Source organism: Periplaneta americana, chromosome 3 (assembly GCF_040183065.1).
Source record: "Periplaneta americana isolate PAMFEO1 chromosome 3, P.americana_PAMFEO1_priV1, whole genome shotgun sequence".
Taxonomy (NCBI): domain Eukaryota; kingdom Metazoa; phylum Arthropoda; class Insecta; order Blattodea; family Blattidae; genus Periplaneta; species Periplaneta americana.
In genome coordinates this window covers 77,818,725-77,833,381 of record NC_091119.1, presented here as the reverse complement: position 1 = coordinate 77,833,381, position 14,657 = coordinate 77,818,725, and the positions used below count along the sequence as shown (strand labels likewise).

The 14,657-nt window shown below is 38.0% G+C and overlaps 1 protein-coding gene across 2 annotated transcripts in view; it reads right to left on the bottom strand.

The window, feature by feature from the left end:
* Positions 1-408: 408 nt before the first annotated feature.
* The window catches only part of LOC138696189 (ATP-dependent DNA helicase DDX31), a 251,454-nt gene continuing 237,205 nt past the window's right edge, over positions 409-14,657 (bottom strand). For both annotated transcript variants that reach the window (XM_069820815.1, XM_069820816.1), the window contains exon 12: positions 409-576. In XM_069820815.1, the coding sequence (XP_069676916.1) occupies positions 438-576 (139 nt within the window). In that variant the 3' untranslated portion in view covers positions 409-437. The remainder of the gene's footprint in view (positions 577-14,657) is intronic.

Here is a 14,657-nt window from a genome sequence, read left to right as displayed (position 1 = left end):
TCTTAGGTTATTTAGCGTCAGAATGAGATGAAGGTGATAATGCCGGTGAAATGAGTCCGGGGTCCAGGACCGAAAGTTACCCAGTATTTGCTCATATTGGGTTGAGGGAAAACCCCGGAAAAAACCTCAACCAGATAACTTCCCCCCACCGGGAATCGAACCCGGGCTACCTGGTTTCGTGGCCAGACGCGCTAACCGTTACTCCACAGGTGTGGACTTTACACTATTCCTAGATGCTTTTATATTGCTAATTATTCCTTATTTATTCTTAATCAACGATGACTCTGAAATCGTCTATATTGTGCAATCACGAGTTTTGTTCGGCATTTCGGTGAGGACTGGGTATGAAGGACCAAGACAGGTTAGAAGACAAGCAAGAAAGAGGGCTGGAAGAGGAACAACACTACATTTTATAGAACACAGCACTTTATTGATTCTCACAGCTTCCCTTTTCGTCTCTTTTTGCGGATCGGATTCAGTCCGCTCGAGAACTCTGGCGTCTCCAAATGTTTCGTGGTTGAGTAGCCCCGTCGTTTTGCCGAGGCGGATCCCCTTTTGTCTTGCGACGCTCTCGGTCTGAAACAAAGTACAATAAACATTCAGCCGGTTGGTCCCCAGGTCGATTCCTGCTCCTTTCTCCATAAGTCCTGCAGCAAAACAAACACGAAGTCGAGTCGATTAAAAGTTTTTCACAGAGGGCGTTCCGACCGAGTGGGGTGGGAGCAATAAAAGTAATTTAATAATGAACACAACAGAATTCCACTGCAGAACACCGCACCGTCCATTGAACGGGGGCGGAAAATGGCTCCTGCAGTGGATGACCCCGCCCGGCACCGGGGCACTGTTATTAACGTCACATTGTTACATGACAGGGCCGCCGGCGCTGCTTGCAGCTCCCGAAATGAAACGGTAGTGGCGCGTGAATCGCCAATGCAACCGATTGCTAGGCCAGAGAATGTAACAAATTAGAATGAAGATCATAACCAAGATAACAATAACGAGGTAAAGCTGTACAACTGAAGAACAATTCCAAATGGTGTGAGTAATGTGTGTGTGTGTGTGTGTGTGTGCGAGAGAGAGAGAGAGAGAGACACTTCTTTCTTCTTTGTTATGTGACCTAAATCAGTCGTTCAAGTGAGATCGGGATGCAAACCGAAATTTTATGGGAGTGAACCGAAAAAATCAGTCGGCTAAAACGAACTTCGCATTTATTTTTGTGCCAACAGCTGTTTAAAATAATTTTCGAAACATTTCAGGAGAGAAAAAAAAAAGAAATTTCGAAACAGACTCGCATATGCATCATAAGAGCATTCTGTATAATGATAGTTTTATTTTTACCCTGGCAGAGTTAAGGCCATGAGGCCTTATCTTCCACTCAACCAGGATCAAAGCACATATAGGAAAATACATACATAACTTAAAAAAGTAATGACTATATTTAAAAAAAATAATTAAAACAATAAAAAATATATACTTCCAAAAAACTAATTCTGTGCATTTAAATTTCCTAATTTTAAACGACTGAGGAATAAGACTAGGCCTACGTCGGAGAACACTTGCATACATTGCATTTTCAACAGTGGAAAATCTTGGAGTTTCGTTCTATTTGTTTATAATATAGTAAGTAGTCTATATTGAAACGAAACATAATTCCTTTGAGATCCGAAATGTTCAAATTAAAAAAAAAGTGGAATTTTGTTTTTAAGTTATTTGGTTCAGTGCAGTAATTTATAATCACATATTAGTTGTGACAATTAAAATTCACATTAATTATATCATCAAATGTAATATTCAAGTACATAGGTAGCAGAAAAGTGCCAGTAGAATAGCCTAAATGTAACTTCCACTATTTACTCATTCTGAAAAATAGGGCAACTACCGTGTCAGATAAGGGTTTTGATGATAGATTGCACATCCCTACCGATGCATCATACTGTCTGTAAGTTAGTGTTGCACATATCTGTATGAGAAGAAACGTGCCTTGTTGGCATCTTTCTTATCTTCAACTTAGTAATAGTCGCAGTTCTCAGGTAGAATATTTCTTACACGACAATGGTGAATAAAAGAAGGCTGTGCATATAATCAAAGGCAATGCCACATGTATATTCAATTTCAAAATAGACTTGAATTTTGAGAGACAATCATAAAATTTACTCTTTCTTCAGAAATGAATTTTCAACTCTGCGTTTGTTCTTAACGTTGATTTTTCACTTACATGGGAATTTTTTAATGTTAAAGTTAGATCTTCGCAAAGAGATCAAGTATCTATTAAGATCTTTCGGAATTAAATTTGTAATTTTCACGGAAATACTTCCTGGGAAAATATTTTATGATTCACATATTCCAATAGAGCTAATACACAGTGTAGCATCTACACATTGAATTTCTTCTTTTCCTGCATTGTGAGAAAATTGCACAGGGAATAACTGATTGCCAGTAGTTTTCTTAATTTCGCCAGGAAGGGCAATTGGAGCTAGTTTCTTTCCTGCATTTGTCTTTCAGCATTTCGTCAGGAAACAGAGTGCAAGTTAGATTGTACACTCCCCTTATTTCTATAGCATGCAAGCGACGGAAAGCCTTGTGAGGCTCAGAACATGATACCGAAAAGTTGACCTCTGTTTCTTCTGCTCCTCCTCCCGCGGACTACCTTGACCTACGCTGCCTGACATCAACTACTTGAGTTAGATCACCTAACTACAAGTCTTTAGCACTGTTCACTGACTCTTGTTACTAACACAGATTTACAACTTACTAACGACACTCTCACCCAACACTGCTTTGTTATTGTAGGCAATGATGGAGTAAATCCTGTTTTAACTAATTAAGTGAAATAACGATACCTTACGCTAATCCAGGGGTTCCCAACAGGTGTGTCGCGCAGTCCCATGGAGTGTGTCGCGAAATTTTGAAATTGAAAAATAAATTTTATGCCATCCAGAAAGTCTCTTCACAACGCATTTTTTTTTTAAATTTACAACGGTACATTTTATTTTGTGATGAATTTACCAATGAAAAGTGAACAACTGCAACAATGCTCAGTTTAATTTTTCTGCCTGACGACTATTTGAATCAATGTGAACACTGGAACAATGCTTAGTAATTCGGTTACTCTTCCCACTTAGTAATAAACAGAATTTAGAACATATTGTTCAGTTTCAGTACATACGTGCGAGCAGGTGAGAGTGAGACTATTTGATCGAAAGTGCTTTATTTAGATTTCATTATGGACAAATTTTTAATTGGAAAAAAAAAAAAAAACCAATCTGAATCAAGTTCTGGGTTAGATGACAGCAGTGCTAATTTAAATAATGTGAGAGAAAATTCCCTTCACGGTTGACAAAAACGTACTGCATTACGTAAATATAGTGATGAATATTTGCAATAATGTTTACGTGATATGGCGATGAATATAAACAAAATCCCGAGTGTCTTATATGCGGAAATGTTTTGTCAAATCAATCGACAGTGCCGAATAAACTAAAAATATATTTATAACTGCCGTTTTAAATGTCATAATTGTGTGAATCACCATTTTCTACCATGAAAACAGTGAAATATAAACTGCTTCATCTTGAAGATGATTTATGTTTTGGTATGTCAACAATAAGGCCACGTATAGAGAAAATCTATGCAAACCACCAAGCGCAGACACATTTATTTAAATAGGTGAGTTTTCAAAAACGATAATAAAAGTCTGTTATCGGACATCCAGTATAGATAGGTTGAGATTTTTGACACATACCTTGTTTTTTTTCTAATGCCACTCAAGTTGCTGCTTGTTTTTTTAGAATTTTCGATTGCGTGTGAACATTGACTTATCTACAACACTGATGGCCAGTTTTTCCAAGTAATGTTTAATTTGGCTTAACAAATGTTAAATTAACAGCTGGTTTATTTTTAACGTTTTGTTAAGATATTTTCCATTTTTCCAACATAATTTTGTTTAAAATAACCAACACTTAACTTTAACTGTCGTTAATACTATTCTAACTACTCAACAGCAGTTGGTAATGATTTTGCATATATAAGACAACTTCTTATTGGCTGATATTATTATTTAAATTCTGTACTATGGAGTAAGTCATGAAACATGTGTAAAATCGTAACCTATTACAGTAGCCATGATTCATACAGTACAGAGAATTGATAAATGAAAGTTGCATTGACTGCTATTGAATAATAATAATTATTATGTATGGTTACATTTTATAATGCTAAATATGAATTTCCGTTTAGAAAAATCTCAGCATTATGATCACCAGGTGACAATAATTACACGAATGTGTGTGTAGTCAACTGTACAGAAAACCCCGAGGAGAATTCCGTATCATATAAAATTCTCTAATTTAGGTTCATGTATAAATTATATGTAATATCGTCATAAAGAAGCAATTGCTTCAGAAACATTTTATTATTTACTCACTGCGTATTTTGAAGCACTATTGACATCGGCTATAGTTGAAGAGCTAGTAACATAGAATCTAGAGTTAATAGTAGCTAGTGAATTGAAACAAGTGGCCTATTTCAACTAGGTAACATACAACTGAGTTTTATTTTAAGACATGAAAGTGATTATTATAACTACATACCGGTACCTAAGAAATATTAGTAAATTAATACATAATGTGCATTCAAACATAACAAAACTTAATTGGTATATTAACTTTCATTTATTAGAATTATATTATAGCTAGTGATAAGATATGTTTGCACTGGCTTTAAAACAGAAGCGAAAGAGCTGGATTCTTGGAATTTATAATCGTTTTCTTTCCGATGGAAATTTAATTTTCCAGCAGGATAATCACCCCGCGCACACCGCCATAAACGTTCAAAGACGGTTCACGGAAAAGCATGAAAAAGAGGATTGACAAATATCGAGACATCCCACCTCAAAATCCAGATCAGTTCTGGGATCAAGTTCTGGTTACCTGGGAAGATTTCGCTAAGGACCAGAACTATTTCCGCGATCTGGTGGACTCGATGCCCCGAAAATGCCAGGCAGTGATAGACGCCGATGGCATGTGGACAATGTATTAGATCCACATGTGTATTTCTTCTATTTTTCTTTAATTTGTTTGTTTATCTTTGTTTTATTTCGGGAAGAAAATTGATCTCCCAAGAGTTTTTTAAATTCTCCTAGTGGAGCCAGGGTTGCGAAATAATAAGTTCCACTACACAAAATTATAAAAATGAAGAAAGGTAACATGTATAAAAATTAGTTATGTTAAAAAAAAAAAGTCATCGCTGAGAACCGAACACGGGCCCCTGGGATAGCAAGCCAACACGCTACTGACTACTCCATCTGGGTACCATGACGTAACCAGCGCGACGAGGCACATATCGTCGCTAAAAAGACGAAGTGGCGTAAGCGACAAATGTGTAATTTTACAGGAGAGCAGTTGAAAGAAAAGTGTGTTTATATGCGGACCTACAACTCAAAGTAATAAATTGACACGTCAAAGATAATACATTGATTCAGTTCGTTTATTGTTTCTCTTAATAAGGACTAATGGCAAACTAAAATTTTGATACCTTATAGGCCAAGAAGGCCTTAATTGGAGATACGTCTGTTCGAAAGATTTCACTCATAATAGGAAGGCACTTACGCCATACACATGACTGATCGTATAATACTAATTTATGCTATTCTTTGAGTTGTATTATTCTTTATTTATTTTTTGACTAATTTTATTTATTTTTTATTTTTATTATACATTATAATTATTTGAAAGTCTAGGAAATAAAGAGGATTATAAACTTATTTTAATAAAGCAAAATCAAGAATTTTTTTAAATTTCATAAAATTAATGAATAATGTATTTATTTGCAAAACTAATATTTCATGTAAAGCTCCCTGTAAAGCCGATTTGAATAATTTCAAGGGAAAAATTGTTCCGGGGCCGGGTATCGATCCCGGGACCTCTGTTGAACGTACCAGCGCTCTGCCAACTGAGCTACCCGGGAACTCCACCCGACACCGTCTCAACTTTTCCCTTTATATCCACATAACTCGCGTGGGCTGACGAAACGCCAGAGACCCACATCGAGTGCACACAATCACAGAGATTGTGTGCACTCGATGTGGATATAAAGGGAAAAGTTGAGACGGTGTCGGGTGGGGTTTCCGGGTAGCTCAGTTGGCAGAGCGATGGTACGTTCAACAGAGGTCCCGGGATCGATACCCAGTCCCGAAACAATTTTTCCCTTGAAATTATTCAAATCGGCTTTACAGGGAGCTTTACCTGAAAGATTAGATTTGCATAATATATACGTTACTGTGTACGTTAACAGAAAACCACAATTCCAAGTCACACAGAGATTGTGTGCACTCGATGTGGGTCTCTGTCGTTTCGTCAGCCCACGCGAGTTATGTGGATATAAAGGGAAAAGTTGAGACGGTGTCGGGTGGAGTTCCCGGGTAGCTCAGTTGGCAGAGCGCTGGTACGTTCAACAGAGGTCCCGGGATCGATACCCGGCCCCGGAACAATTTTTCCCTTGAAATTATTCAATGTATTTATTTGTTTACAAACAATTTTAAGAAACACAAACAAGTATTGAAAATGTTCATGGGTTAATAGTAATTATTGTACCCTAGAATTAATGTGGGAGTTCCTTGTAGAACGTTTTATAAACAACATCTCTTATTACTGGTGTTGACCCTTTGCATAGCTGCTGCAAATCGTTGTACTTCTCAACCGAAATCTTCGGAGAGGTGACATTAAGAAGAGGCAGAGGAAGCTTCAAAATTTCAGAAATATTCCGTGATTTCAGAGATAGCTGCTCATAATGTTCGTCCAAATGACTGGTTTTTACAAAAACGCAGTTAGGGTCGTCTTTGGTCACTCTGACTTCTCTGACTGTAGTCCATTCAATCTGTTTCTTTTTGTACCAATTTCATACTCTAGACAACTTAATAATGTTGAAATAGTTAGTTTGCTCGAATTTATAAATAAATGTTCATTTTTGGCATCACGTGGCAATCCATGGATTATAGGGAGCCTAGCAATACACTGCACACATAGACGTAACGACCAATTTTAAAAATGCTAATACCTAACGAAGAGACGTAAGCGACTTGCGAGTCTGATACGCCAGTTCGTCTGAAAAAGAATGAAAGAGCAATGGCGTTTACGACGATAACACGATGTTCACTGCCAAGTAACCATTAGAGATGGATGTACGCCAGTTCGTCAGAATATAGATATGGTCCAACGAAGTGTGCTGGCGAAGTATCTCCAAATGTTTGGTTTTGGCGCTTACGTCACTTCGTCAGATAAGCGACGATATAGCTGCTAGACTTGAAGTCTACGGACACAGCTCACATACAAACGTAATCGTGTAAATATTTCAGTGTTCAGTACTAGTTAATGTTTCATTTGGACTGAGTTACTGAAGCTTGGTGAAACCGTCCCTTACTGTAAACATTCCCCAAAGAGAAACATAAGATGTTACTTTCACAACTTTTGTCTGAACAGCTGTGGTGTTATCCGCCATGTTTAACTGTTTGTTAAATGAGTTAACGGCCTGAAATCCTACATTTAAAGTAACTAACGGTTAAGAATCTGTTAAGCCAAACTGGTGTTGAACAAATGGAAAAACTGTATTTAACAAACTGTTGAAGGTTTAACAGTCGTTAAGTCTTCTAACAATACTTGGACAAACCGGCCATGAATGTCCAACACTACATAGAAGTTATCAGTGCTTTTCTCTGGTGGAACGCGCTTGAACGTTGTTCCGGCACCTTTTTATTACATTTTTCTTCATGAAAGCAAAATGTGTAAATGTTGTTAATATAATTTTTCTTTGAATTCCTTTTAGACTTTGAAAGTCTTAGTTGGACGAAAAAGAGTTCAAAAACGACAAAATTCCCGTGCAGTGAACAGTAATTATTTCCCCGTCCGTTATAAAATATTCTACACAAAGTTCCACCACCTTTTTCTCCAAAAGAAAAGCACTGGTTGTTGTTGTTGTTGTTATTATTATTATTATTATTATTATTATTATTATTAATAAAGCAAATAAGTGTGTCACAATATAGTGGGAGTTCAGTAAAGTGTGTCGTCAGTCAAAAAAGGTTGGGAACCACTGGCTAATCTGTAGTGTTCTTTTTCTTTCTATACATTCCACTACAATTTAATATTATTTCTTTGATACGAGAAGCCTAGCACAACAGCCTCTACTGAAGTCATTGTGCCATAACACTCCTCTAGTTCAAGTTGCTACACAGTGTGCAATTTTTCCAATCTAGGTGGACAAAAATCATATTCTGACTTTAGTTAGGTATAGGTGAATATGAATTCATGTTCTTTAACACTCTCTTGAAGAATATTCTGACGGATGGCTTTTACTGTTTTATTAGCATCAAGCTATTTTCAGAAGGGTGTGAACAATGAGTTCTTTCTAATAACTTCTCGCTCCGGTTCAGTGTAGACACATATTTGAGCTAGAACGCGGTTTATCCGTCACGACGAAAGTCGGCTGTGATATAAAGAACAAGTTTAAGGCGCCTCAATTTGCTGCCAATGAGCTAAAAGCATTTCACATTAACGAGAGGTGTACGTGACACCACCGTGCAGTTGTCGAGTTGCCGAGCAATCCGACTGTACACGTGTTCGGGTTGTGGTAAGCTAATACATGCCGCAGAATGCAGTTGTTTTAAACAGAGCAGTTGTGGGACATTCCCAAAAGAACGGGAAATTGAGAGAATAAGAGTGGCAGGCCTGTGAGCTCGCCACAGCAAATCTAATTTCTCTGGGAAAAGGGTGGGGTGCTGCGTGCGTTACTAAACAAACAATAGAGAATCGCAGGGCGTACAGAAGTCCCAGGGACTAAATTTCATCAGCTACCGTCTCCCTTTTCCTCATCTAATTTTCCCAACCAGTTTTATTTCCAAGGGAAATCTCCATTTAGAACCACGCACATGTTTGTACTGTTACTTACGGTTTCATAGTGAGCAATTTTCCATTCAAACGTCGAGTTATGTTCGCGGAATCAATCGATGAGACAGACGTGGACGCGGCAACCCCACAGATTTGAACTCTTATCTGATCTACTGAACATCGCACATTCCGGTTTAAATTACACAACTCTTACACTACGGTAAAGTGGTCCGTTTCTTAGACGAAGAAGTAAATGATATTCAGAATGATATCAAAGGACGGTGCTTTTCGTCAATACTTTAATTTTTATGAATTAAAAGCAGAAACGTCTATAAGAACTTCTGTAAGCTCTAACCGAATTCATGGATTCTTGCATTTTCATTGCATCAAAGTATTATGTTATGACTAGGGCTAAGAATTGTATGTCGTTCGTTTCATGCGTTGTACTTGCGTTGGAGTGACGGATGTCAGTGTGTTTCGTTCAGCAGTGAACTTTAGTTGATCGGTTACATTACCACCGAATACTGCTATTCGTAACAGGCAACATTCAGCGTCTTGTAAAGAAGAATAATAGCAAGATGCCGAGGACACAATTTGTGACTTAATTTCAAATGAGGAAATTTGTAATAATGATGCAGATTTTGAGATAAATAATGCTTGTGTAAAATATTTCAAATATTCCTCCATTGTTTCTGCAGAAGTGGAACGAAGTTTCTCTAGATGTAAGGCTGTGTTTTCTAGCAAAAGGCAATCATTCTTCTTTGAAAATGTGGTTTGTTATTCACTGAAACAATATTATGAAATGAAAAATTATGTAAAACAAAAACGTAATACACCATCATATTAACATAGTGAAATAATAAGGCTGATACTTAGCAATTTTAGGCCTATATTACGAGGGAGAGTCAAAAAGTAACCTTAATAATTGTTTTACTAATTGAATATTATGTACAATAACACTGCAAACATCTCATAACTTTTCAACATAGTCCCCACTAAGTTCAATGCAAGTATTTCTGTTATACTATGTTGAAAAGTGATGAAGTGCTTGTAGTCTTATTGTACATATTCAATTAATAAAACAATTATTAAGGTTACTTTTTAACTCTCCCTGGTAGGTGTATTTTCTACAGACAGAAAATAAAATATGTTTAAAATAGTGAAATTTTTCTTTAACAAAGAAAATTATGTCTTTAAATTTTTCTTTAGCAGAAAGTTGTGTTTCGAAGACAAAGGAGTGGCTTTCAACCACCCAAATGTTGAGGACTGACTTACAGTGATGATAAGCATGAGTTCAAACGAACGAAAGACACTGCGTTAACTCACCCCAATTCTGAGACCTACTCTCAGTACTCAAAGTCAGAGGCGCACGAAGCGCACTGGTAGTATAACGGCATATATTTCTCAGGCTTAGTTATGGCTAAATACCATTTTCTTAGTCCAATAACATTAGAATGAGTATAAGCGTGCACGGTTATACTATAGTATATATTACGTCACGTGTCCTTCAGTAGATACCCTGCTCACAAACATAACTAACGCGCCACTACAGGGTCACTATAACAGATACCTTACTCCTAAACAAGTACAGTATACTTCAGTTCAGCAATACTTATGAAGTAACATTTTACAGCAAAAGTTACTGTAACACAGGTTTAAATATTTCATTCAGAGCAGTACATGTGTTACAGTTGTACCGCTGTTTTAAGTTAAAATTTTACAAGAAAGATTATCGTAATATGGGCTTAAAAATTGCATTAACGGTACCTATGAAACAGTAACAGTAAGTTAAATTTTTACATCAAAGATTATTGTCATATAGGCTTAAACATGTTAAGAGTAATATACTGTAGCCTATTCCTTCGACTACTGATCTCACGTCTATATTTATTTATTTTTTTATTTATTTTTTATTTTATTGGGTTATTTTACGACGCTGTATCAACATCTCAGGTTATTTAGCGTCTGAATGAAATGAAGGTGATAATGCCGGTGAAATGAATCCGGGGTCCAGCACCGAAAGTTACCCAGCATTTGCTCGTATTGGGTTGAGGGAAAACCCCGGAAAAAACCTCAACCAGGTAAATTGCCCCGACCAGGAATCGAACCCGGGCCACCTAGTTTCGCAGCCAGACGCGCTGACCGTTACTCCACAGGTGTCTCACGTCAATATGTCTCAGAAGAGGTACGGGGATAAAGTGTGGTTAACACAATGATTCTTCCCAGCCGTCATGAGTGGCTTGGGAAACCATATTTCGCTACTCATTGTAACTCTCCAAATTCATCACAATGCCGGATGGGCACCGGTCCCATACGATAGCCGAATCTTCACGAGAAAATGTCTTCTCTCATAAAGACTCGAACCAACTAGTGCAAGGCGTGATATCTTATACCGCGCAGCTAAGGCGAGTGGAGATATTTACATCTCCAGTAATGAATGAACAGACCAAAGTATCACATTTTTGGAAAGAGATGATGAAAAAGGCATTCTTTTCGACGACAGTGATAATGATGATGGCGATTTCGATAACCTAGTAAAATTCCATAGAAAATAAACTCTGTAGACATTTTTATAAAGCATTCCTAGGATGCAATGACATCTTCAAGGATTGGTTTGGTCAGTCCTCCCAATAGCAATCACAGTTAGCATACCGGTAACTTCTTTGTAATGTCAGCATGGCTCAAGGCCATTATTTATGAAAACGCAGTACAACCGTAACACAAAGTCACGGCCACTGTCAAGATTAAACCTGGATGTAATAAATAATCTTCATCTGGTATGGTTAGTGAGCTCTTATACCGTTTCTGATATAGGTTCCAAGAGATATATATATATATATATATATATATATATATATATATATATTCACTGGCTTCATGGGTGAGATATAGGGCCTGCACATTGTGTGTAATTTGTTTACGACTGGGAACACGTCAAATATATAAACAATCGTTGATTTCAAAGTTAAACTCTAATGAGAGAATTTCGTATCTAAGAAAGGTATGGCGAAAGTATGGAAGGTGGATAGGATATTTGGAATATGGAACGGAGTTCCGGTACCTGCCAGAGGCATGACCAAGCGGATGAAACGGTAGCTGTGTTGTGCTTAGTCTGCGGAAAAATGACCCTCCGAGCGTAGCACAACAACAGCCAGTGTAAAGGCTTGGCCACAAGAAAAATAAATAAATAAAAACAGATTCGTTGCAATTATTGTAATTAAAAAAAAAAAAGAAAAGAAAACAGAAAAAAAAACAAAATATATGGAAGTGAGTCTTTAGTCCAGGCACGCCCGCCAGTGTACCGTGTGTTCAAGAAAACTAGTCTGAAGTGAGAATAAGTTAATATCAGCTACACTGTTCTTCGTTCCCAACTTCAAAATGAGTGCTGTTTCAGTGCTTTATCACATTTCAGATGACACTACAGTCTATACAAAACTAGAAAGATATTGACAGTTCAGCGGTTTCAAAGTGTCACCATGGCAACCGCTCAAATTAGCCAATCAGTGACCATGCCAACAGACCGACGTTGCCGACTGTTTTGCAGCGAGCACATGGTAGACAGTTGCTTTGCTGGGAAGTGTTGAATCTTCGTTACTGTGTTCTGTCGTGGCTATTGTTTTTGTAGATATTTTGTTGTTGATGAAGGTAGAATAAGTTGAAATTTAGTTTTAAATTTAATTCAGTTGTGAGTGTATTTGTAACGCGATTTATAGTGTCTGTGTGTTTCATTTATACAATGTCGTAAGGCATCACTCCTGCAGTTAGCAGCACAAAACGAACCACGGGCTCAGAGGGAGAAAGGAATGCTACAAGGGACAGCAAGAAGTCTATAAGTAACGGAAAAGGTGCTCCTCTTACAAGTCAGGCGAAAGAAATGGTTTGTAATGTGCGGGACTATTTCGAGAAAGAAGAGACAATGGTGGGCCTCTTATTCCTGTACAACAGGTGGTAAATAGTACTGCAGAGGCTCTCAAAATAGGAAAGAACACCATCGTTAAAACAAGAAAGGAGAAATTTAAGTTGAATGAGCAAGAGGATGGACCTTCCCGACTTGAAACCCCGGGAAAGAAAAGAAAAGTGGAAAAGCGGTGACAAATTTAGATATGTTTCAGGAGGATGCAATCAGGCGGCATGTATAGACTATTTGTATTACCGACGGAAGAAGCATCCTACTTTAAAAAATATGCAAACTTCGCTTCAAGATGCGGAACTTTTTCACGGCAGTGTTTCTTCTGCACATTGTCTTAAAGAATTTAGGCTTCAAGTAGGGGAGAGTCGGGTAGTATCGGACATCGGGTAGTATCGGACAGTGCGTTTCTTTTATCTACTGCCATATGGTAGTACCTGAATGACATGGTTACGTTTCTCTATGCAACATCACAGAAACGTAACCATGTCAATCAGGTACTATCATCGTGTGGTAGATGAAAGAAACTCACTGTCCGATATTACCCGATGTTCGATACTACCCGACTCTCCCCTATATAAAAAAATCAATGGTCGTAAGGTATTAATGGATAATTTCCGTCTGCCTGGAAGAACGCAATAGTCATCGCAATACCCAAATCTAACAAGAGTAAGCATCACCTAATAACAGGATATCGGGGAATTAGCCTTCTATCAATTCCAGGGAAATGCCTGGAATACCTAATAATGAACAGACTCAACTATTGCCTGGAAAAAATTGGTAGACTACCATCTCAACAATTTGGATTCACTGCTGGAAAATCAACTGCAGATGCCATACGAGCGGTAAGAGATAGTGCAACATAACAGGAATCAAGGACTAAAATGCTGTCTCCTCTCCCTAGACATCGCTGGAGCCTTTGACAACGCCTGGCACCCCGGACTTCTGGACCGTCTGTGGAAACTGGACTGCCCTCAAAACATCTTTAACACCCTCAAAGATTACCTACAACATCGCACAGCAACGTTTAAACTGGGCAACATAACGGCGACCAAACAAGTCACGAAAGGGTGCCCGCAGGGTTCCGTGTCCGGCCCTACACTATGGAACATCATCATCAGTGGCTTAGTGGAGAAAATCTCGGTCATACCAGACACGGACATTATAACGTATGCAGACGACGTAATGATAATAGTTAAAAGAATCTTTCACTCCCTTATTCTCTCTACTCTCCAAAATGTACTTCAAAAAACTGAGACCTGGTGTAAATCACAAAAACTGGAACTAGCAAGAGAGAAGACGGCACTGATGCCAACGTTCATTAGAAAAAGAACAGAATATACTACCCACCCCGTGGTCACGAACTGGAGAATAAATGTAGTCACCAAATTTAAATACTTAGGAGTGATGCTAGACAGCAAGTTGGACTGGTTCCCCCACATACAGTTCCTAGAAAACAAAGTATTGCACCTCCGAAACAACCAAACACGATGCTCCAGAGCCAAGTGGGGCATCTCCTACCATCACATACATATGATCTACAACCAAGCCATCCTCCCAGTAATAGCCTATGAAGCATGGTATCAATCAATTTCCGTAAGAGCCAGACACAAACTTCAGCAGATTCAAAGATCCTTCCTATTACTCATAACCAAAGCATACAAAACAGTATCCACCATAACACTACAAGCAATAGCTGGCATCATGCCTATAGAGCAAGCTCTGCATCTCCACAAAGACATAAGAGCGGTTAGACGAGGCACACCTACCAACGCTGTTATTCCCAAGCTTAAGAAAGCAGAAATACCAACCAAATGCAGCGGAATACATCCAATAGACAACATAATAAATGTGGACTTCAGTGGCAAAGT